A 23,602-nucleotide genomic window follows, 5' to 3' on the forward strand; every position below is an offset into this window, starting at 1 on the left:
ACACCTTCTGCTGTGGTGAGGATTTATTTAATATATCTATCTATAGACATATATCTATGAGCGTATGTATGTATGCATATACGTGTGTGTGTGTGTGTAAATAGATAGATATCTGTGTGTGTGTATATGTACGGTAAATATATATATAAATTATATATACACCCTCCTACTTCCTTTTATTTGTTTATTTTTATCTTTTACTTTCTAAAATAACACCCGCACCCAGAGCCAAAGACCTTTAGTGTTCTACAATGACATCCAGTTAGTTCCTTGTGGAAAGGGAAACATGAGGGGCATGAGTGAAGAGGGAAGCAGTAGAAAGACCCAAAAGAAACGAGGTGGGGTGGGGGTGGGGGACTAACTATAAATAAATAAATAAATAAATAAATATTGTAAACCATGGAGTGTTAAGTAAATGTTGACTTTTCATTAGTGATATTCCAGAGAATTCTCCAGGTGTTTGCCTGCAAGAGGTCAAAGAGGGGCTTGAGAGTAAAGGGGGTGGGGGAAGAAAAGAAAGGAAGAAAGAAGTAAACAAATATAAAAGTGTGAAGTTAATAACCAAATACTGGAAGTGAGTACAGAGGGGAGGGGCAGGGGGGACTGAATGGAGCTTTGAGCCTTGACCAAAAAAAGGTGAACACAGTTCAGTCACCAATACTATCATCATCATTATCGTTTTCATCTTCATCATCTCCGTCCTCGCCCACTCCTTGGAGTTTGGTTGCGAAGCTAGTGAAATGCGAGTTTATTGGAAATCTTTGTGAGATGTTTGATAAGCTACATTATTTCACAGATTTAATTAGAAGATGAAATAATAAATAAATCGCTTTGCAACCACATGGTTTTGAGTTCAGTCCTATTGCATGGCAACTTGGACAAGTGTCTTCCACAATAATTTTAGACCAATCAATATTTTATGAGTGAATTTGGTATACAGAAACTGAATAAAAGCCTATCATATATATTATACATCATCATCATTTAACGTCTGCTGAGTCAGATAGCTGCATCAGGCTCCAATCTGATCTGGCAGAGTTTCTACAGCTGGATGCCCTTCCTAACGCCAACCACTCAGAGTGTAGTGGGTGCTTTTACGTGCCACCGGAACGCGGGCCAGTCAGGCGGTACTGACGATGACCACGCTCAAATGGCGTTTTTTATGTGCCACCTGCACAGGAGCCAGTCCAGTGGCACTAGCAACGACCTTGCTCAAATGTCTTTCACGTGCCACCGGCATGTATATTTATCTTTACCGCTATATTTGCCCCCCACTCACTGCTTAACAACCAATCTTGGTTTGTTTATATCCTTGTAGCTTGGTAGTTTGGCAAAAGTGACTGATAGAAGAACCAGAGTCTTTGGATATACTTCTATCATATTCCAATCAGTTTAATTCTATTTCTGGATTCCTTTTTAACTACAATTAAATCTCATATGATAAAAAAAAAAACCCCAATTATTTTTGTTTTAATCTGAAGAGACATTCAAGCGAGAGCTGTCAAGTACTTCAGTTGAGCAACATTCCATAACAAATAGTTTATTACTATTGAATGTGTTTTAATAGTCAGGACAGATACAACAATTATTTCAAATTCGGTTGTTAACCAAATCTGTAATCATCAATGTACGATTTATTTATATAGTCTCCAGGCAGAAAGAAAGACAACAGTTAAATAAATCTGAGTTATTGACTGATATGTGATCAAAGGGAATTAGCTGCAATGTTTTCTCTCCATCAGTGCATAACTATATTGTGTATATATATATATATATATATATAGGCGCAGGAGTGGCTGTGTGGTAAGTAGCTTGCTTACCAACCACATGGTTCCGGGTTCAGTCCCACTGCGTGGCACCTTCGGCAAGTGTCTTCTACTATAGCCTTGGGCCGACCAAAGCCTTGTGAGTGGATTTGGTAGACGGAAACTGAAAGAAGCCCGTCATATATATATATATATATATATATATATATATATATATATATATCCAAAGAATAAGTCCTGGGGTCGATTTTCTCGACTAAAGGCGGTGCTCCAGCATGGCCATAGTCAAATGACTGAAACAAGTAAAAGAGTAAAAGAGTATATAGTAATGTTGGGTTTACTGACAAGAGGAGGGCATGGGTGGAGCAGGTTTATTCAGGTCCAACAAGACAATGAATCATAACATGTGACTTACATAATAAGTGCATCTGTTACCTGCATCAGTGGGGGTCAACCTGTCAGCAGATTGAACCAATGAGGAAAGCTCTATACAGCAGCTCTCAGTTGGCTAAAAATAGTAGTCAAACAAACTATTGAAAACTATGTCTCTTTGTTAAATAAATAGTGTAGTGCTTAGTGATAGATAAACCATGAACTCCTCCATTCATTTGGTTTTAACCCTTTAGCATTCAAACTTGTCATATCCTGCCCAAATATTCTATCTGGTCAGAGCTGGCCTTTCACACTTACCCTACAATGTCATTCTAAAAATATACAATCACATCAAAATTTCAAAGCTATGAGACAATTGCATGATCAATTCAAAATATAGTGAGTAAAATAAGCATCACATTTCGAAGAGTATTCTGAGTGCTAAAGGGTAAAACTGACCGTTGATTCAACCAACTACACCTCTGTTTTAATCTCTAACAGTTTACTGATTCCCAATAACATTATTCGAAGCTCTAAAGCAGCACCGAGTTTCAGTCTGTATAATACACACCATGCCAATATTGAACTTTCTAAAATGTTCTTTCCCCACTCTTTAGCATTCAGCTATCAAAATGTAACTGATTGAAGAGATTACAGAAGGTGCAACATGGTATCGGGAGTGGAGATATGAGCAATGCTATACCAATACTGTTAGATCAATTATCTCACTCTTAGCTAAACCAGACTTTGTTAAATAACACCACAACCAACAACAAATTATTGTTGCATGTATTTAAAAAAAAAGTTTCAGGTTTTCTCCATTGCCTTGCTTGCAATACAACATTAACAAAGGAACTTTTACAGATTTGCTTCTTTGACTCAATATGACAACCAGATCTCCCTTTATTGAGCCCTCTTCCATATTTCAAATGATCACCACCTCAAGTCTCTTCTGGCATCTATTCACCTTTATTTCTTAACTTTATCTTTGTCTGAACAACAACTATTAACCATGGAAATATAATTTCAGTCACTGAGTAATATAACTGGAATATTTTGTCATTCCTCACTACAACAAATATGTGTGTGTGTGTATTTGTGTATATGTAAGAAGTATGTACATGCTTATCTGTCTCTCTCTCTCTCTCTCTATATATATATATATGTATCATTATCATCAATAGTTTAACGTCTACTTTTCCATGCTTGCATGGGTCAGATGGAATTCAGAGGCAGACTTTCTGCAGCTGAATGCCCCTCCTGTCATCAACCCATGACTATTTACAAGCAAGGTCATATTTGCAATAAAACAGACCACAACAAATAACTGTATCTACGAATGCCTGTGATGTAGTCAAAGTGTCAGAAGGAGTAGAACATACCAAACCACCATATCAGTTCCCTTCATACACCACTAAATGGTATTACCAATTCTTTCCTAAATTTCCTGCATATTGTTTTCCACTAAGCAAGGGGATCTTTTTTTTTTTCACTTGCAAATATCCTAAAAACCAAAATAATTTTGCTTGCTGTAAAGACAACACTTTTTATATCTCATAGATTTTGTGAAACGGTTTAGGATATCAAGTTTTGAATTAAATTTAACCAAAAATTGTCTTGCCTACTAACTGTTATGTCATCCATTAAACATTGTCAATATGTCTCCAAAATAAGCAAAAAGGAAGAAAAAAATTACACTTTATAAACAGATTGATTTATTGTCTTTGTGACACTAAAAATACAAAATCTCTACTGTTTGTCAGTTCTGATTATTAGAAAATCTAATAACAGACTACCTATTATAATCATATCAATCTACCACCAACTTTATGCCAACCTCTCCACCTCTATTGATTATGTGTATGTGTAAAAGCATACATATATACACAGACATCTGTACACATCATATGTATGTGTAAAAGCATACATACATACATACACACATACACACAGTTTTTGTATTCGGTTTGGAAGATTCTTGAAGTGAACTTGTGTGCTGAAACAGAATTTTACTGTCTCTCAAGAGGGTCTTTATGCCAATAATAAACACACACACTGGCTCTGTTTCATTTCTGTTATTATCATTAATCAACTAGTTAACCATTTGATAAATTAACTAATCGGTTGTTTGGTCAATCAATCGATCAATCAATCACTCAACTAGGTTCATCAGAGTCCTTTTATCATTATTGCTAACCACATCAATGATGTATCCTCTCTACTCCAGATCTGTCCTGGAGCCAATTCACTAATTGATTGACTGAACAATTAACCAAATAACTGAGTAGTTAAATACACACACACACACACACACACACACACACACACACATATGCATATATAGATATTATAGATACACATACGTATATGTAAATGTGTGTATATGTATGTGTTTGTATAATATATATATATATATATATATATATATATATATATATACACACATACATACATATGGATTGGTATCAAGATATCTTGAATGTGGTGAAGCGAGATGTAAATAGCAAGAGAAGATAACTGATGATATAACTGGGAAAGTAAGGGAATTCAGTTATGAAGTACTTACTTGCCCCAGCAAACTGATATTGATATCCAGTCACAGTGAGATGGGCATCACTAAAGCCTCCATCCTTATCGGCAGCAGAGTTATACCCTGAGCTGGCCACTTCAGGTAGAGTGGTCTCATCTACAAACATGATTAGAAGTGGAATTTAAATAGATGACTACCAAATGACAGTGAGAAGGAAGGGAGTCGGCAGAGAGAATAAAGCAGATGTGGTAGCTGAAGCTTAAGGAGATTGGAAAAGGTTTTAAGGCTAGAGGTTTTTTGGTAAGGACTATTTGATATTAGTTCTATATTTAAGAGATGAGGAATTATTAACATTATTTACATTTGACGGATATTTGTCCTCATCTTGTTTGTTGTTAACACAACGTTTCGGCTGATATACCCTCCAGCCATATGCCTACTGGCATAGTGGTTAAGTGCGCGGGCTACTAACCCCAAGGTTCCGAGCTCGATTCACGGCAGCGACCTGATTAATAATAGTAATAATAATAACAATAATATAATAATAGTAACATCGTTAGGAATGAGAACCCAGGTTCGAAATTTCCCCAAGACACCTGACGAAGGCTGGAGGGTATATCAGCCGAAACGTTGTGTTAACAACAAACAAGATGAGGACAAATATCCGTAAAATATAAATAATGTAAATAATATTTGATATTAGTTGCAGATGATAAAGAAAAAGTTGTTAAGGGTTCTGATAATAGACTATATATTTATTTTTATTCAACACTTTATAAATATGAAAACAAAATAACAAAACAAAAAAAGTGTGCATGAAACTGCTTATAGAACTTAAACTATGCTAATCTTTGCACCAAAATAACAAAGCACACCCCTTTCCATTCAAGTCAGTGCTTATAAAGTGCCAGTATGCCAGTAACATTGTTTATCTCTCTCTCTCTCTTCTACTACACAAAGTCTCTGCTATTTCACAATGCTTAACTCTTGGTTATATAAAGCTGTGTGAAGGTGTGTGGCTTAGTGGTTAGGTTACTTGACTCACAATTGTAAGGTCATGAGTTCAATACCTGGCAGCACGTTGTCTCCTTGAGCAAGACAATTTACTTCACGTTACTCCAATCCACTCAGCTAGCAAAAATGAGTAGTATCTGTAATTCAAAGGGCCAGCTGTGTCACACTGAATCTACCCGAGAACTACATTAAAGTTACGTATGTCTGTGGAATGCTCAGCCACTTGCAAATTAATTTCAAGAGCAGGCTGTTCCATTGATTAGATTAATTGAAACGCTTGTCGTTGTAACCGATGAAATGCCAGTTAATTCATAAAGCTGTACAAATATAACTTCAGTCTCTCTTTATTCAGTTATTGTTCATTATTTAATTCAGAAATTCTCAGTGTTATTATGATTTCGTAAAAGACTTTCGGTTTTTTTACTAACAGTGATAAAATGTGTTACATTCTTAAAAGTTGGGTTACAAAATTTTTTTTTAATGCTTGACATAATTACTAATTTGCAACAGAAAACAGCAATAGTCAACTGGTAGAACTACAAAAATATATCTATTACTTGCCGAGTGAGCAGATTACAGCACTTATCTGGCAAGAAATAAATATATGACTTGTGTCCTATCAACATTTCTTCTGTTTTAAACTGGGCCTTATAATAGTCTCTAACATCAAAAGTATTTTTCTTTTTTACTACTTATATTCCATCCAATTGTCAAATAAATTTTCCACACAATTTTTACAATTGTCACAGAAAAACTTGGAAGTTCAGTTGTCAAAGAAAAAAAAACCCTCTTAAAAATCCAGTTTTGATTATATTTTGATATATTATATGCACACTGAATTCAATTACTATCATGAAAACCAAGTAGAGCTTCAAGATTTCACTAATTAACCTCAGAGGTCAGAATTGAAACCTGGAGATTCAAGTAATATATTAACATATTGAAACAGATAAAGCTAATTTTGGGAAAAAAAACTTATAATTATATAAGCAAATAATAGAATTGCTAAAGCAGTTGAAATTTACATCAGTAAACTGTTCACATGGTCACACTCAGTCTAAATATACTGACACATGTATCAGCTAATCACATGGAAAGTCAAATCTCACCAACTCCAATGAGGATATAGCATGAGTCTTATGGAACACAAGTCCTACATAAATTAAACACAAACACTGAAGAAAGTAAATGTCATAAAACTGTCTTTTGGAATATCAAACAATGACTGATAAGTTATTGTTCTTTGGACCTGGCATTAAAACTGCTCTTGATGATGGTGATGGTTGTGGTAACAGTGGGTAAATTAAAAAGTTTTATGTAGAGAAAATACAGTTTGAAACTACCTCTTTCTAGCAACCCACATAGAATATACAATTATAAAACGATAACAAGTGTGATTAAATGAGACTGTGTGTGTGTGTGTGTGTGTGTGTGTGTGTGTGTGTGTGTGTGTGTGTTATGTAGGAGGAGTTTACAGGCAAGATTATGGGAAGAATGACAAAGAAAAGTGAGTCCGTGAGAAAATACGCCGAGAAAGCACTAGAAACAAGGGAATGAAAATTAAAATAATGTGGGAAATTTCAGAAGCTTTAAAGAGTAATAAAGTAGTAAAATGTGAAATGAGTCCAGTTTCAATGTGACTGAACAAACATTGTTTTGAAGCTGATGAAGAAAAAAAGAAAAGAGAATGCGAAGAAATAATTTCTGTGAAGTGAGAGAAAAACGAGTTTTGTTTGTTTCAAAGTTTTCTCTTTGATTCAAGATATAATTAACATTAGCTCTCTTCTCTTACGAAACTGAAGTAATGTTGAACAACAGATTACAAATGGTTTCTACTCATACTCAGTACTCTGATGACAAAATAGCTTATTAAGAACAAAAATGAGGGAAAAAAATCTTTGAAAGACCCCTTAGATCATAAGAAAAAAGAAAAGTAGTTATGTATATTACAGTACGGGGAGGGGGGAAGTCACTTACTTTATATACGTGCACAATATTAACCCAATAACAAACAGAACAGTGGAAGAAGGGTGTTAGGAGTACTAAATCAGAGTGTGTTGAACAACATACTAATAAGGTAATGTGGGATATGGTTATAAAATAAACACCATATGTTTACATGACAGTATATTACTAAGTGTATTGTCAGAAAATATGAAAGAAAAAAAAAAGAAAGTAAGAGTGTGCAAGTAGCTCAGCCAGAGTGTACATGTCCCTCCCTTATCAACATGAATGAGAGAGGGAGCAGAATGAGGAGACAGGTAAAAAGAGATACCAAAAATAAGGAATGAACCATTTTGAGGAACAGAGAAAAAAATAAATAAATAATAAATAAAGTTTAGAATTAGGCAGAAGAGAAAAATGTCCCAATTATCATATTTTTAATTAAGAGGTGACAGCTAAGAGAAAAACATGGTGGACTGGATATGTTCTTTTAAAAAGCTGTTTCTGGAAATTTTTGTTGTTATTGTTTAGACCTCTCTCCACCAACCCCAGTGAAGTCAGATCAGAGGTTTTCCAACTGCGATATGACATAGTGCATCTAGGAGTACATTATTCGATATGCTCTTTACGCCCCCCCCCCCCACCAGATGGTAGGGTGTGATTTAAGGGGTACTTGGATGGTATTTATAGCAGGTTGAAAGCAAATGTATTGAAGCTCTGTCAATGACTTGTTTCAAGTTATTTGAGAAAAGTTTGAGATTTGGAAGCAGACAGAGAGAAAAATATGTCTTAGCAGACTAATTTAGATATTTCAGTTAGGCCCCCTCCAAAATAATATGGTGGATATTAAGGGATAATAGTTTCTGATAATCTTTAAGAAAAATATACATATTCCCAGCATGATTGCAGTCAAATGACTGCAACAAGTAAAAGAATAAAAGAATATATATTTGTATAGGTGCAGGTGTGGCAAGAAGTTTGCTTCCTGACCACATGGTTCCGGGTTCAGTCCCACTGCATGGCACCTTTGGCAAGTGTCTTCTACAATAGCCTTGGGCTGAACAAAGCCTTGTGATTGGATTTGGTAAAAGGAAACTAAAAGAAGCATCAGATGTGTATGTGTGTGTTTGTATCTGTTTGTCCCTCATCACTGCTTGACAACTGGTGTTAGTGTGTTTACGTCCCTGTAAACTAGCGGTTTGGCAAAAGAAACTGATAAAATAAGTACCAGGCTTAAAAAAAAAAAAGTCACAGCCTAATGACTTCAAGAAGTAAAAGATAAAATAAAAAGGATATATAAATACATTATACGTGTAAGGTTAAGAAGCTCCCTTCCCAAGTGAACTTTTAGTGCCTTCTGCTATAATCTTGAGAGTGAATTTGGTAGACAAAAACTGAAAGATGTCTGTTTTACATACACACGCACACACACACATGTAGGTATGTTGTGTGTGTAAAAGTGTGTCTGCGTATGTGTTTAATATGTGGGCTCTACAAAAATGACTGAACAGTGTTGTTGTCACTTTTGTCAACAAATTGCCTGCTTGCTTTGCACCTTCAATTATGTGTAGAATACAGGATCTCATACTTGAAAAACAGAAAAGGGGTTGAAGACAAGAAGGGCATCTGGCTGGAAAACAATGCCTCAATGATATATTCACCTAACCCATGCAACCATGGAAAAATAGATGTTAAAAAAAAAGAAACGAAACCTTTCGTCATTTGGCACAAAGCTACTCCCCTTCAATACAACTCCCAACTCAGTTGAGGAGTCATGTCTTGCAAGTTACTTGGTGACCCCACTGGTGCTGATGCAACATAATATATAAAAAGCATCTCGTACATTTTTTTAAGTGGTTGGCATTAAAAAGGGCATCAAGCCATAGAAACCAGGCTATAACACAGTAGTGTTCTGGCTTGCCAGTTCCTGTCAAAACATTCAACCATACCAACATGAAAAGTGTTGGTTAAAATAAATATAATCTATTTATATATATTAACTGACAAAATATATACTTGTACTTTTGTTAAAAGATATATTCTGATATGATCATCCACTCTTTCATTTTTTTAAGCATTGGACTACATTTGCAGCCAAAGTGTCTCACTTTATTTTTAAGAGAATAAGGAGTGATTTGAGAGAAATTTTCAGCTGCTATTTCTAGATAGTTTGAGCAACTATGAAACATCACTTGTTAATATGAGCAATTATCATCTTTGTTACAAATACATATCAACATTATGTATGTCATTATTTATAACCCTACACAAACACACACGTGTTTTTAAGGAGTTACATAAATTCTCTGGCTGTAGGGCATTACAGAAGAACTGGTTTTCCCCCATCATAATTCAAAGAATGATACATTGGAATTGGTTCCTCCAGATCTCTTGAAAGATTTGAAGTTGAACTCTGCTAGAAGCTTGAGTTATTTCAGCTCTGTAGTAGCCATTTACAACTACACGATGAAGAGAGGGCTATCTGAGAGGTAAGTGTCTTGGCTATTAACTCAAAACTGCTGAAGACAAGATATGAACTTCAGACCTCTTGGTTGTTTTCCTGCTACTTGTACTGTCACTCTGCACTTGTCCTTTGTAACTCACAATGCATTCATTATTGACCATTTTTACACTTTTAACATTAATCCTAACAGAGAAAATATGTGCTTTAAATACGAAACCAACAAACTACTAAGTTACTAGTGAGTTGTAACACCAGCACCATGTTGCTCTCAGCTTATTCTTGTTTTGTTGTTGAGTAACCAATGAAATGCTTAAGAACCCCCCCCCCTAGTTACAACTCTGATGCTCTACATATTATCTTTTCCTTGTTTTAGTCATTGGACAGCAGTCATGCTAGGGCACTGTCTTGAAGTATTCTAGTTAAACTGCCTCAGTACTTGGTTATTTTTGAAATTCTGGCACACATTCTATCAGTTATTTTACCAAATTGCTAAGTCACAGGGATACAAACACACCAACACCAGTTGGAGGGGATGGGGACATTAATACTGACACAAAGACACATGACTATGACATGTGTGCAGCTACTTTTCAGGGAAAGTTGAACATCAACCAAACTAACGAATACTTCTCAAGCTTTCAACCAAACTTTGAAAAATAAATTTAATATTATGTATCTTACCTGTTGGTGTAGCACTGTATTCTTCTGGGCGTTTTCTGGTCTGGTAAATAATTATGACCCACACTAGTGAGGTACCGACTACAGAGCATATAACGGCAATAATAATAATACCAGTAGTGGTGCTGCTATTTTCTAGTCCATTATCACTGTATGCTGCAGGGTCTAAATTCCTTGATGAAGACACTATCAATTTGGTAGTGCCACGTTCTAAGCCTAGTGTATTTGACAGTTCACAGGTGTATATTCCTGCATCTGATGTTACAGTATCCATAATTACCAATAGTTGATCACTTGCTGTGAAGTGATGCCTACGAGTTGGTCGCAATAAAATGTTATCTTTCAGCCAAGTCAGTTTAGGCTTTGGACTTCCTGATGCCATACACTCCAGTACCGTGGTTTCTCCAAGTCTGATAACCTTCTGTGGAATCATTGGTCGAGTGAAAGAAGGAATTTCTGTGAAGAAATTTTAGGAAATATTGAATGAAAACCAAACTAACAAATACAATTTCAACATCATATTTTAGATAGAATTATTTAGAGATAGGTAGCAAACTCATTTTCAAAAATTTAATACTACTGGTTTCAACTATGGTAATGGCCTACCAGTCTCTACCAAAATCCTGTACTTTGCTCAACTTTATTATTTACAATTAACTGGACCAAGCTCAAAATTTTAGTAGTGTTTATTCTAGTGTCCGCAAGACCATTGTAGGCCCTCTTAGACAGGTGGGATAAATGGGGTTGATGTCTAACCAGAGCAAAGAGTGAACCAGGAGTCAGGGCTAATTTACTTGCAACAAAATGAACATTACTAAAGGAACCCAAGAACTAGGTGGTGGTATTAAGCCAGGAGTCGTGTTACATTGACCACAATTTGAAAAGTGATTAAGTGACCACATCCACTTGAAAAGGGAAAGAAATTTGAATGGAAACACATGTTAGAACAAGGCTAAAGTTGAGCAGCGTAAAGGATTGTTGATGGAGAATGTGGTAGGTTATTACCATAAAGTTGGAGCCAGTAGTATTAAATTCAGGATCAAGAAGATTGAAACTAAATACTGTAAAATATTTAGTTCAGTACTCTAATGATGTTAAATTATACTATTTGTTAATCTAAGATAAATTATGAAAGAATCTCCAGAGTGTTTCATAACAACAAACCAGGCTTCTCTGGAGAATTACTGAAGCAAAATCTTCTCCAATTTCTTTTCAAGTTGCAAAGACTATCCAAGGAGTTTAAGTAAACTGACATGTAGATAATCTAATAAGACAGATTTATATTGAGAGAGAGAGATAGAAGAAATGAAAAATATTATAAAACATGGAAAATTCATTAAAATTTTTAATTAGGAGCGAGGAGGTTTCAAATAGAGAGAGGGGGAGGAAGAGAGAGAGAGAGAGATGAAAGAAAGAATTGATGAAAAGAGTAAAAGAAAATAAAAATAAGGAGCAGAAGAAAAAAATGAGAAGAGAGAGGAAGTGGAGAATGAGGGGGAAAAAATGACAAAATAGAGGAGAATTAGAAGAAATAAAAAAGGCTGAATTATAATTAAGAAAAAGCATAATGAAGAATGGTACAAACCTAAAACTTTTAGAGTAGCATTAACAGCTGCTGTTCCTGCTTCATTAGTGGCAGTACAACTATATGTCCCTTCATCTGAGCTCTTGACTTTGACTATGAAGAAAACATCATCAGATGGCATGACAAGCATACGCCTCTCATGGGCAGCAGGAAAATCATTGCCTCCATCTTTCTTCCAGGCTATTTGTGGTGGGGGTTGTCCAGAGGCAGCGCACTCTAGTCGTGCTATACTGCCAGACTTGACCGTCACATCTTCAGGTTTTTTCGTGAATGAAGGGTAAACTGCAAAAAAAGAAAATAACGTAAAACATAGAAAGGAAGAGCATAAAATTACAAGTTGGGCTTTTCTTTTCTATTTTTTTCTGACAAATGACTTCAGTTTCATTTTTAACATTAACTCTATAAAAGACAGCAAGCTGGCAAAATTGTTAGCAGGTTGTGCAAAATGCTTAGTGGAATTTCACCTGTCTTTGTATTCTGAGTTCAAATTCCGCTGAGGTTGACTTTGCCTTTCATCCTTTCAGAGTTGATAACATAAGTTGAGCACAGGTTCAAGTAATTGACTTACTCCCTCCCGCGAAATTGCAGAAATCAATATTAACTCTATAAGTCAATGAGAGTATTTTCCATCCACCTTCAGGTGTCACTATATCATTATTCCTTCTTTATTCTAAAAGCTTTTCTATACCAACATATGTGTCACTGAGGAAGCCATGTATTCACCTTTTCAGTAAGACTCCCATTCCTGTCCCTCTCTCATACATTCATATCATTCAATACTATACCCTACACAGCTGAGGGATCTCATCTTGCAGGTATTTGGCTTCTTCACTAAACAGTGGTTGGCATTAAGAAGGTCATCAAGCTGTAGAAACCATGCCAAAAATAGACGCTGAAGCTTGGTGTTGCTCTCCCGCTCATCAGCAGCTGTCAATCTGTCCAGACCATGACAGCATGGAAAAAGAGACATTGAATGGTGATTATTACATATATATAGGTGCAGGCATGGCTGTGTGGTAAGAAACTTGCTTCCTAACCACATGGTTCTGGGTTCAGGCCCATTGCATGGCACTTTGGGCAAGTGTCTACTATAGCCTTGGGCTGACCAAAGCCCTGTGAATGGATTTGGCAGATGGAAACTGAAAGAAGCCTGCTGGATATGTGTGTATATGTATGTGTGAATGTGCATGTGTGTGTATATACATATATATATATATATATATATATATATAATATATATGTGTGTGTGTCTTTGTTTGTCCCACCAACACCATTGCTTGACAACTGATGTTGGTGTGTTTATGTTCCCGTAACTTAGCGGTTCACCAAAAGAGATCAATAGAATGAGTATCAGACTTAAGAAAATAGAAAAGTCATGGGGTTGATTTGTTTGACTAAAAGGCAGTACTCCAGCATGGCTGCAGTCAAATTACTGAAACATGTAAAAGAATAACAGAATACACACACACACACACACACATATGTGTGTGTGTATGTGTGTGTGTGTGTATATGTGTGTGTGTGTGTGTGTGTGTATATATACTTGGGCAACACAGAGTGAATGTATGGCTGGTATGTATAAAATGAAAAGTAAAAATGAGACAGAAACTTACCATGTACAGAGATATTAGCTTTTGTAGAATAGGCAGATCCAAAATGGTTTGATATAATGCACTGGTATTTACCAGCTGTCTCATCTTGAACATTTTCTAAATGAAGCAGTGTGGTAAGATGTACAAGTTTTCCTTCCATAGATGTAAAGTTAAACATCTTTGGGTCCGTGAGAATCTAAAGGAAGAGAACAACAGGTCAGCATTAACTACAAACATTTAAGTTGATTTCTGGTTGGGATTTTTACGGACCAGCTTCAGTAATACACAACAAAGTCACTAAATTAATAAAAATACAATACATTGTGACACAGTTAACATAGCCTACTGAAGTTCAGTAATTAGCAAGATGAATATAATATTAGATGTATGGTAAGAATCTTGCTTCCCAACCACATGGTTTCAGGTTCAGTTCCACTGCATGGTACCTTGGGTGTCTTCTGCTATAGCCTTGACTGACCAAAGCCTTGTGAGTAGATTTGGTAGACAGAAACTGAAAGAAGCCTGTCATATATATATATATATATATATATATGTGTATGTATGTATGTATCAAAGCAGTACCCCAGCATGGTTGCAATCTAATGATTGAAACAAGCAAAAGGTATGTTTTCTTTAATAAATGTGTGTGTGTGTGTGTGGTGGGGGAATGATATTTTACTTTATATGTTCTTATATGTTCACAATAGGAGTGGCTGTGTGGTTAAGACGTTTCCTTCCCAACCACTTGGTTCTGGGTTCAGTCATGCTGTATGTACACATACATGTGTGTGTGTGTGTGTGTGTGTGTGTGTGTGTGTGTGTGTGGATTGGTGAGTCCTTGTCATGACATTAATCAATTGTTGCAAGCAAGTAACACCATCACACATGCAGCTGTGAGGAAAAGTTACCCTTCTTGGAAACTGAAGACAGGAAGAGCATCCAACTGTAGAAAATCTACCTCAAAAAATCCTGTCCAACTCAAGTGGATATCAAAATGATGATGATGATGATGGTGGTACTAGTGTGTATTGGCACTCCGTCGCTTATGACGTTGAAGGTTCCAGTTGATCCGATCAACGGAACAGCCTGCTTCTGAAATTAACATGCAAGTGGCTGAGCACTCCACAGACACGTGTACCCTTAATGTAGTTCTTGGGGATATTCAGTGTGACACAGTGTGACAAGGCTGACCCTTTGAATTACAGGTACAACAGAAACAGGAAGTAAGAGTGAGAGAAAGTTGTGGTGAAAGAGTACAGCAGGGTTCGCCACCATCCCCTGCCGGAGCCTCGTGGGGCTTTAGGTGTTTTCGTTCAATAAACACTCACAATGCCCGGTCTAGGAATCGAAACTACGATCCTATGACCGTGAGTCCGCTGCCCTAACCACTGGGCCATTGCGCCTCCACGATGGCACCAGTACAGTTGTTGAAAAGGTAAGTTTCCTTCAGAGAAGCACAGAATTATGCAAGAAATCTTTTATTAAAAAACAAAATGAAAAAATAAGATACTGGTTGTAATCTTACCATGCTGTCTTTCTTCCACTGGAACTTGGTGTCATAAAAACCACTGCTGACAGCACTGCAATTCAACGTCAGATTTTCTCCCTTCAGTGCTTTCTGTGACATAGGTTGACTAGTTATGACAGGTTTAGGAAAATCAGCTGCAAAATATGGAAACCCAATCGTTATATGGCAGTGTTGTTGATGAAGTGTAATGAAACATAATTTGATACTCTGCTATGAAATAGATTTTATTAGCAAGTGTAAAACAATATACATTGTGTGTGTGTGTTTCTTTTATTTATTTTGTTCTGCTACCTTTTAAACAAACATAATAGCAACAATTAGTAAGAGAATGATAAATATTTATAATCTTGGCAAACATTTTAGGGAAGAAATTATAATGATCGAGCTGACCAAAATATATTACTGCTATGTAGGTAAGTCTGCTTAGCATGGAACTATACAACAAGAGCTGGTACTTATTTTACCAACCTTGAAGGGATGAGAAGGAATTCACCTTATGCAGGATTTGAACTCTCAATGTAAAATGATATAACTAAATATCACAAGGTACTCTAGTGTTTCAGCTAGTCATATGAGACAGAGGGACAGTGAGGTTTCAGTTGCTGGTCTAAAGTAAAGTAAGAAGTTAAAACCCTGCAGCCAAGGCAGATAACTCACTAAAATATCTGACATTACCAATAATCACAAAATCCACAATACGACACAAATGTCGCAGCTGCACACACACACACACTCTCTCTCTCTCTCTCCCTCTCTCCACTCTTACATACATTCTTACTTTCATACAACAATATAAATATAGAACCAATAAATTAAGAGACAAACAAACAAACCTGGAGTAGAGAGTGCATATCACTGAAGTTACAACAGAAGGACTTTGACAAACCTAACTGACTGATTCATTAATTGAACAATTAATCAAATGATTGACTAGTTAACAGGTTATGTTTGCAGAATGGCCTTCCCAAGATACAACAAAATACAAATAACTAATTTTTCTGGAACCATCTTGCCTGTGTGATCATGGAAACTAGTGTAGCGAGCAGCAAGCAAGTCATAAAAGGCGGTAATATGACGTAATGGTCATGTTGCCCGAACAAGTATAATTGTTGGTTTCCCATTGATTAAAATTATTGCCCATAATTTAAATTCTAACCTTTCATCAAAGACAATTCTTTCACGAAATACAGTTCTTAGAATTTAGGTATGAGCAGTTATAAAAACCCTGATTTGGGGGAAATTAATCAGTGTTCGTTGGTTGTCACTAAACTCCACGACACTCACACCAGTGATGTTTGGTTATCACTAGACTTCACAACTTATACTAGTGTTCTTATAGTGTTCTTATACTAGTGTTCGTTGGTCATAACTCTCTACAACAAATTGACTTACTTATAAATGTACTGTAAACATTAAATGTACATAAATAAACCAATGTAGTAAATATTTTCGTTTTCTTCACTTCTTTCCAACCTGTTAATGAAATTTATTTCTACAATTATGAAACTGTTTTTTATAGCGGTGAAAAAGAACATGAACTTATCTTCAACATACATGCACATTCAACATGCCCATTAAGCATCTTGATATATATGTATATTTCACTAAGGCATTTATGTAGCTTGAGTTGAAATTTATGTATAGTGATAATACTTATGATTGAGTTATATGTGACGGGTTTATCAATATAGATTCTTACTCAAGAAATAAAATATAGTTATTATCCATCCCAGTAGAAACCATATAAATAAGATAATACACCACATTATAAAAGTGGTACCCAATCAGCCGTTATATTAGAAAATAATAATAATAATAAATGAAAAAAATAGAAAATACATCTATGTATTCATGAAATAGTCTACTCACTGCAGTCAAATTCTTCTGGTTTCACAGCAAAGATACTTTTGCCTTTTGATGAACGAGGATGGGCACATATTGCAGTGACTGAGTCTTCAAATTTATTCTCATATAACCACTTTGGTAACCAGGCCAAATGACAATCACAAAGTAGATTGCTAGTGTTGAATTGTCTGCAAAAGTATAGAATTTTCATTAGCAAAGCAATAGTACTAAATCTGGAATCTGGAATCAGTTAAGAATTGGCAATGGGAAGAGTATCCAATCAGAGAAAATCTGCCTTGATGTAAACTTTGTTGGATCCATGATTGAATGGATAAGTGAATAATAAAACAATGATGATAAAAACCCTATCAGAACACAAAACCTCCTCACATGTTGTTCATTATTATTATACCATACCTAGCTGAGGGACAACCTCTACATGGCCACTCAAACTATTAGAGACAACAGCTAAATCTCTTCTAAATTACAACTGACCATTATTAGAAAGAGAAGGAGACCTGTGTATCTGACATAATCTACACCTGGACACATTATAGTCAAAATGAAGATGGGATGATTAAAGTTTGAATGTCTTCAGTCATAAGTCTGCTCAATAAGAACTGACATGGAGCTACACAACAACAATAATAATGGTTTGTTTTGTTTTTCATCGATTGAACCTCACAAAACAGACTGTATGTGCAGCTATAATTTTATAACCGATCCAATAAAGTAATTACATTTTCCTCTACCTTTATGGTTGTGTGGCTGAGAAACACATTTTGCAACCACATCATTATGATAGATAGATATGTAGATAGTTAGATAGGTAGGTAGATAGATAGATAGATCGATAGGTATGTGTGTGTGTGTGTGTGTGTATATAAATGTCTATGTGTGCATGTTTGTGACCCCCACCATCACCATCACATGACAACCAGTGGTTGGGCGAAAGGGACTGATAGAACAAGTAGTACCAATAAGTACCAAACTTAAAAATAACTTAAGTACTGGGGTCAATTTGTATGACTAAAATCCTTCAAGGCAATACTCCAGCATGGCTGCAGTCCAGTGACTAAAACAAGTAAAGGACAATAGGTAAACTCCTTCATATTATGAAGAAGGCAAGGGCTAAAAATAAAAACAAAATCTAGGGACCAGCAGACTTTATAAATGACAAGATGGTCTTAAGTAGAATACCATAACCAGACAGATACGAAGTTTGACCCAGGCCAACAAAGTCAGGTATTATATTATGTTCAGCTATTTTCTCGGATTACAAGAGAAAAAGAGTACATCATTGAAGTATCAGATATCTACATGTCATAGATATCTGTTTACTGGATATGGCTGTCCCATAAGTTTAATTCAAATACAGCTAGCTCTAGCTTAACTAAGTCTACTCAACAACAGCTATTTTGTTGGATTTTTTTTGTTCTTTTTGTGTGTGTGTAAAGATTCAACTGACAATTTAGAAGAGTGCTAATTTTATATTGCATAAAAATAAATTCTTTAGAAATTGGGGGTAACATTGAATCATGTCTTTAATATTCAATGAACGAAAGAAAGAAAAGGTCGAAGCATCAAGCAAATTTATTTCTGGTATTAAGACTTTATTCTGCACTGAAGAACTGGTGAGAAACTTTAAAATGAAGGCCTTAAATAGAGTGGGTAAGTATTGCTAGAATGCATGCAAAGCACACACACACACACACACACACATACACATACACACACAACTATACATATATATATATACACATGTGGACACATACAGTAAGAAAGATCTAATGATTACAGCTGTATCTATATACTTAGGGAAAGCTAGATTCAACAGCTGGTGCGATGAGAAAATACAAACAGTGGTATTTCAAACATATGGAAACAGAGAAGAGGAAAGAGAAACAAATTAAGACAGCCAGTGTAGTATACAAATTAATTAGGAGGAAGAGGAAAGAAAGTGGGGGGAGGCAAGGAAAAGGATGGGTAGTGATGAAGAAGTAAATAAAGCCTTTTTAGCAACAGCAATTGGCGCTGTCAACACTAGTTTCTGTGTGATCTTTGGTGTTAAAGTAGAACCAAGTCTGGCTGATACTAAGAGGAATGACATTTGAGAGAGATAGAGGGGAGGGGGAAGTCACATGACTAAGACAAGTATAGAAGTAACTAACCTATTCTGGACAGGGCAACTCAAGCTGTGGTCTAAAATGTCTAACGAGTTTACCCATGTTTAATCGTTGGAGCTGGAGGCTTGTGGTCAAATAGTTAGTGTGTTGCACTCGCTAATGTAAGCTTATGGTTTCGATTCTCAGACCTGGTAGCATGTTGTGATCTTGAGCAAAACAATTCATTTCATATCGCTCTCCAACAGTAGCAGGGAAGTTAACCCTGCAATGGACTGGCATCTCATCCAGGAGCAAGTGTTGTAATCTCAGTCACTTATATGCCATGGAAATTGGGTTAAGCACCAGCCTTATGTGTTCTAGGGCTCATCGTTTAACATCCCCTTTTCATGCTGGCTTGGGTTGGATGGTTTGACAAGAGCTGGCAGGCTGGAGAACTGTACCAGGCTCCAATTGTCTGTTGCAGCATAGTCTCTTATAGGAAGGAATGGATGCTCTTTCTAACACCAACCACTTTACAGAGTGGCACCAGGACCAGTGCTTTATCCATGGAACAAGCACCAATGCTTTATATGTGATACCATTATGGGTGCTTTTTATGTGACACTAACACAGGAAATGTGCTTATGAAAAAAAAAAAATGGATGGTGGTAGTATGAGGTAAATCTTATCTGATGAATAAAAAAAAACGAAAAAAAAACAGTTAAGAAAAGCAGGGAGTCTCTCTAGGTTGAATTGCTACTGCTCAACATTAAAAGGTCACAGCACCCGTACTATGGACATGTGATTAGAATGCCACGTGAAAAGATCACAAGAAGGATTCTTCAGGCCAAACTAACTGATAGAATTATGAATAGACCAAGAATACGATGGTTGGATAACATTCATAATGTCTGTAGTCATGCTTGGGAATCCAGCCAGAAAGTGTAATGACAGTTGCTTCTGATAGGGGCCCTATGGAGAATGTACCTGAGGACTCTACCCACATGACCTTCCTAGGAATAGTGGGTAGAAAAGGGGGATGGAATAAATCCTCAAGACAAAATAAAAAGCAGGTGTAAAAAAAAAAAAGAGACTGTTACTTACAATTCTTTCAAAAGATGTAGTGGCTCGAAAGCATTTTCCAGTATAGAAGCAATATGGTTCTCCAGCAAGAAGAGATGTTCAAGGTTTTGCAATCCTATGAATGAGCGTTTTGCAAGGGACTTGATTTTATTGCCATTGAGGTCAAGTTCAGTTAGCCTATGGAGACCAGCAAAGGCCCCATCAATATCTTCAACAGCTGAGGAAATTTCATTGTGGTTTAGTTGGCTATGAAAAAAAATGAAGAAAAACAAAAAAAAAAAAAACAATGATGAAGCATAAAAATTACCACACATTTGTGAAACACTAAGTGACTAATGCAATTTGAAGGGTTAAATAAGAGTAAATCTTGCTGCTATTTATGTAAATAGCAAAAAAAGTAAAAGGCCATGTTAACGTGTTGTTGCTTGCATTTAACTTTGTGGGTAGAGCTTTGACATTTTTGGTAAGACTGGCAGAGGAATTAGAGACACCTCACCCCTGCACCTTACTCAATAACAAAACAGAGTTTATTTAGCGAAGATTAGCAAATATATGCTGGTGTATAATGAGCCAAAATGTAGACAGGGGTTAAGTTGTGAACAAAATGTCAAAAAAAAAAAAAAAGAAAAACAAAAGAAAAGAAAAAAAATGTAAACCTGCAAGTCCAAAAAGTCAAAATTAACATCAACTTAAAACAAAACATTGTGGAAAAGGTAGTGAAAAAACAACGCAAAATTGCTCCTAAAATATTTTGAATTTACATTTAATTTATATTAAATTGTGAAATTAAAGTTACAATCAAAAGTGTTACATTCCTCTGTTTTCTCGTGTGTGTTTGTGCATGAGTGTGTGTATATATATATATATATATATATATATCTGTGTGTGTGTGTGTGTGTGTGTGTGTGTGTGTGTGTGTGTGTGTGTGTGTATATGTGTGTGTATATATATGTGTGTGTGTGTGTGTGTAATGTATGGTAAGGCCTCAATTTTCTAACTTACAAAAAGTTTATTTATTTTCACAAGTTTAAATTACAAGCTAGTAGGCTCCAATAATCTTCAAAAATGTTTGTTAAATCAAAAATTTTAGTCTTTGCCAGAGCCTTCTCTACTTTTAATGTATTGTGTTCAAAGCTCAGTTTGATAGCTAAATTAAAATAACTACCAACATGATGACAGCTTTAAGGTCTTACATTGCTGAGATGTAAAATGTCTAAAAACACCATGCCAAAATGTCGCCCAAAATTCAGCCTGTCTCAAATTCAGTGGTTTAAAAGATATATTAATCCTGCTTCTATCATATAATAGTTGGCCTACTGAAATTCCATTAAACAGCTAAATGAACATGAAATAAAGCTGGATGAAAGCTGTCATGTTTTAAAATGTAACTAAATCACAGCTAGATATCAAGAAAAGCAAAATGAATCTTAAATATATTTGCTGTGTCAATCAAATATTTATGTTAGATATGCTGACACAGTTTTGGGTTTTAGCTATGATTAAAAAATAATGATAAATGAAAACAGGGTAAAAGAAAAACAGAAGAAAAAAAACATCGATTTAAGGAAAGACACATAAGAAGTTTGACAAAGAAAATGGAAGACTCATCTCTGGGTTCAAATGAAATGAAAAGAAGGTTAAGTGGTTTTCTGCGAGAGAAGTTATAAAGCTTTATGTGATCTCTTTAGCTCTGAAAGTGTTTGAAAGAGGAGCCTCAAGTCAGGATACATTCCTTTCAGTGGCTGCTAGAATGCATGATAGATTATATCATATATGATGTAAAATATGTGTGTGGTTGTTTTACAACTGTGGGGTTTCAGGTTCAGTCCCACTATGTGGCACCTTGGGCAAATGTCTTCTGTTATATAGTCCTGGGCCAACCAATGCCTTGTGCTTGATAGATGAAAGGAAACTGTGAGGAAGCCCACCTTAATATATGTATGTGTATGTATGTGTATGTATATATATATATATATATATATATATATATATATATCTTCGAAATGCTTAGTTTTAGAATGGTGGCAGCTGATGAAGGAAATGTTCTCTATGTGGCCTGTGTGTTTTCTGTGCTCTGTTTATCATTTTGTCCACCTCTTTTTGCAACGTCCTGTACCTAGATATGCATCTATATATACATGTAGATGTAGGTATGTACATACATGTACGTATATATGCATATACTCATATATTTTTTGTATTATATATATATATATATATATATATATATATATATATATATATATATATATATATTTGCATGTGTGTGCGTGTGTTCAAATGAGCAGTGTAGTTTATGGTTGTGTCCTTTTAAAACCTGTAACTTAGCATATTGACAAACAGAGATCAATAAACTATCTGATTGGAATAATTATTGGATTGATAATGATGGATTAAAACCTTGAAGGCTGTTCCCCCACTCCCCTTGCCTACCAATATGAATGCTGTAGTATCTGAAACTAGTAAATGAACACTCACTCTCTCACACACACACACACCCTGTTTAGTCCCTGACTAACTGGGCAACTATACCTAACAAGCAGCCAGCCAACCAACTATGGAATAATCTCTCTCTCTCTTTTTCTTTCCAGTTTTAATCAATCAACTACTGTGGTGAGAGGCTGTCACACAATACTGGCATCATCACATCACACTGTAGCCAGCAGTTATTTACACAGCTACTTAAAACAAGTAGCAAGGTGTAGACCATTTACAAAGACAGTTTTAGTCAGGGTGAAGGAGGAGGGAAGGGGCGGGGGAGAGAGAGAGAAAGAGAGAGAACAGTAGCCATTGTTGTCCAGGCACTAAAACACACACACACACACATTAAATACAATCACTCCATTAAAAGTGGTCAGCACCTCTCATTGTGAACAGCTTTATTGAAAGTCACCTCAATTCACAGTAGCTATAAAATGAAATATAAATTAACTGTTGGTCAAGCTGACCAACAGAGAAATTGCCTGCAACATAGCAGTATGCATATTACTTTATACTTTGGACCAAACACAAATGAGTGGGGAGGAAGGGATAAAGACTGGAAGGTTACAGGGACAAGGTTTTAAAAATTACCAGTGAAGTATAATAACATTTAAT

At 35.7% G+C, this 23,602-nt stretch overlaps 1 protein-coding gene across 2 annotated transcripts in view; it reads right to left on the reverse strand.

Annotated features, from left to right (window-relative positions):
* Positions 1–23,602, reverse strand: part of LOC106876991 (uncharacterized) — a 616,967-nt gene that overhangs the window by 534,503 nt on the left and 58,862 nt on the right. The window contains exons 8-14 of one of the 2 annotated variants that reach the window (XM_089360188.1): positions 20,528–20,752; positions 17,343–17,506; positions 15,471–15,607; positions 13,967–14,141; positions 12,354–12,635; positions 10,772–11,224; positions 4,705–4,824 (exon numbers count right to left, since the gene is read on the reverse strand). In XM_089360188.1, coding sequence (XP_089216314.1) covers positions 4,705–4,824; positions 10,772–11,224; positions 12,354–12,635; positions 13,967–14,141; positions 15,471–15,607; positions 17,343–17,506; positions 20,528–20,752 — 1,556 coding nt within the window. The remainder of the gene's footprint in view (positions 1–4,704; positions 4,825–10,771; positions 11,225–12,353; positions 12,636–13,966; positions 14,142–15,470; positions 15,608–17,342; positions 17,507–20,527; positions 20,753–23,602) is intronic. The other variant, XM_089360189.1, reaches the window with a different exon arrangement.

This window comes from Octopus bimaculoides, chromosome 11, assembly GCF_046866305.1.
Source record: "Octopus bimaculoides isolate indiv1 chromosome 11, ASM4686630v1, whole genome shotgun sequence".
In the NCBI taxonomy this organism is placed as follows: Eukaryota; Metazoa; Mollusca; class Cephalopoda; order Octopoda; family Octopodidae; genus Octopus; species Octopus bimaculoides.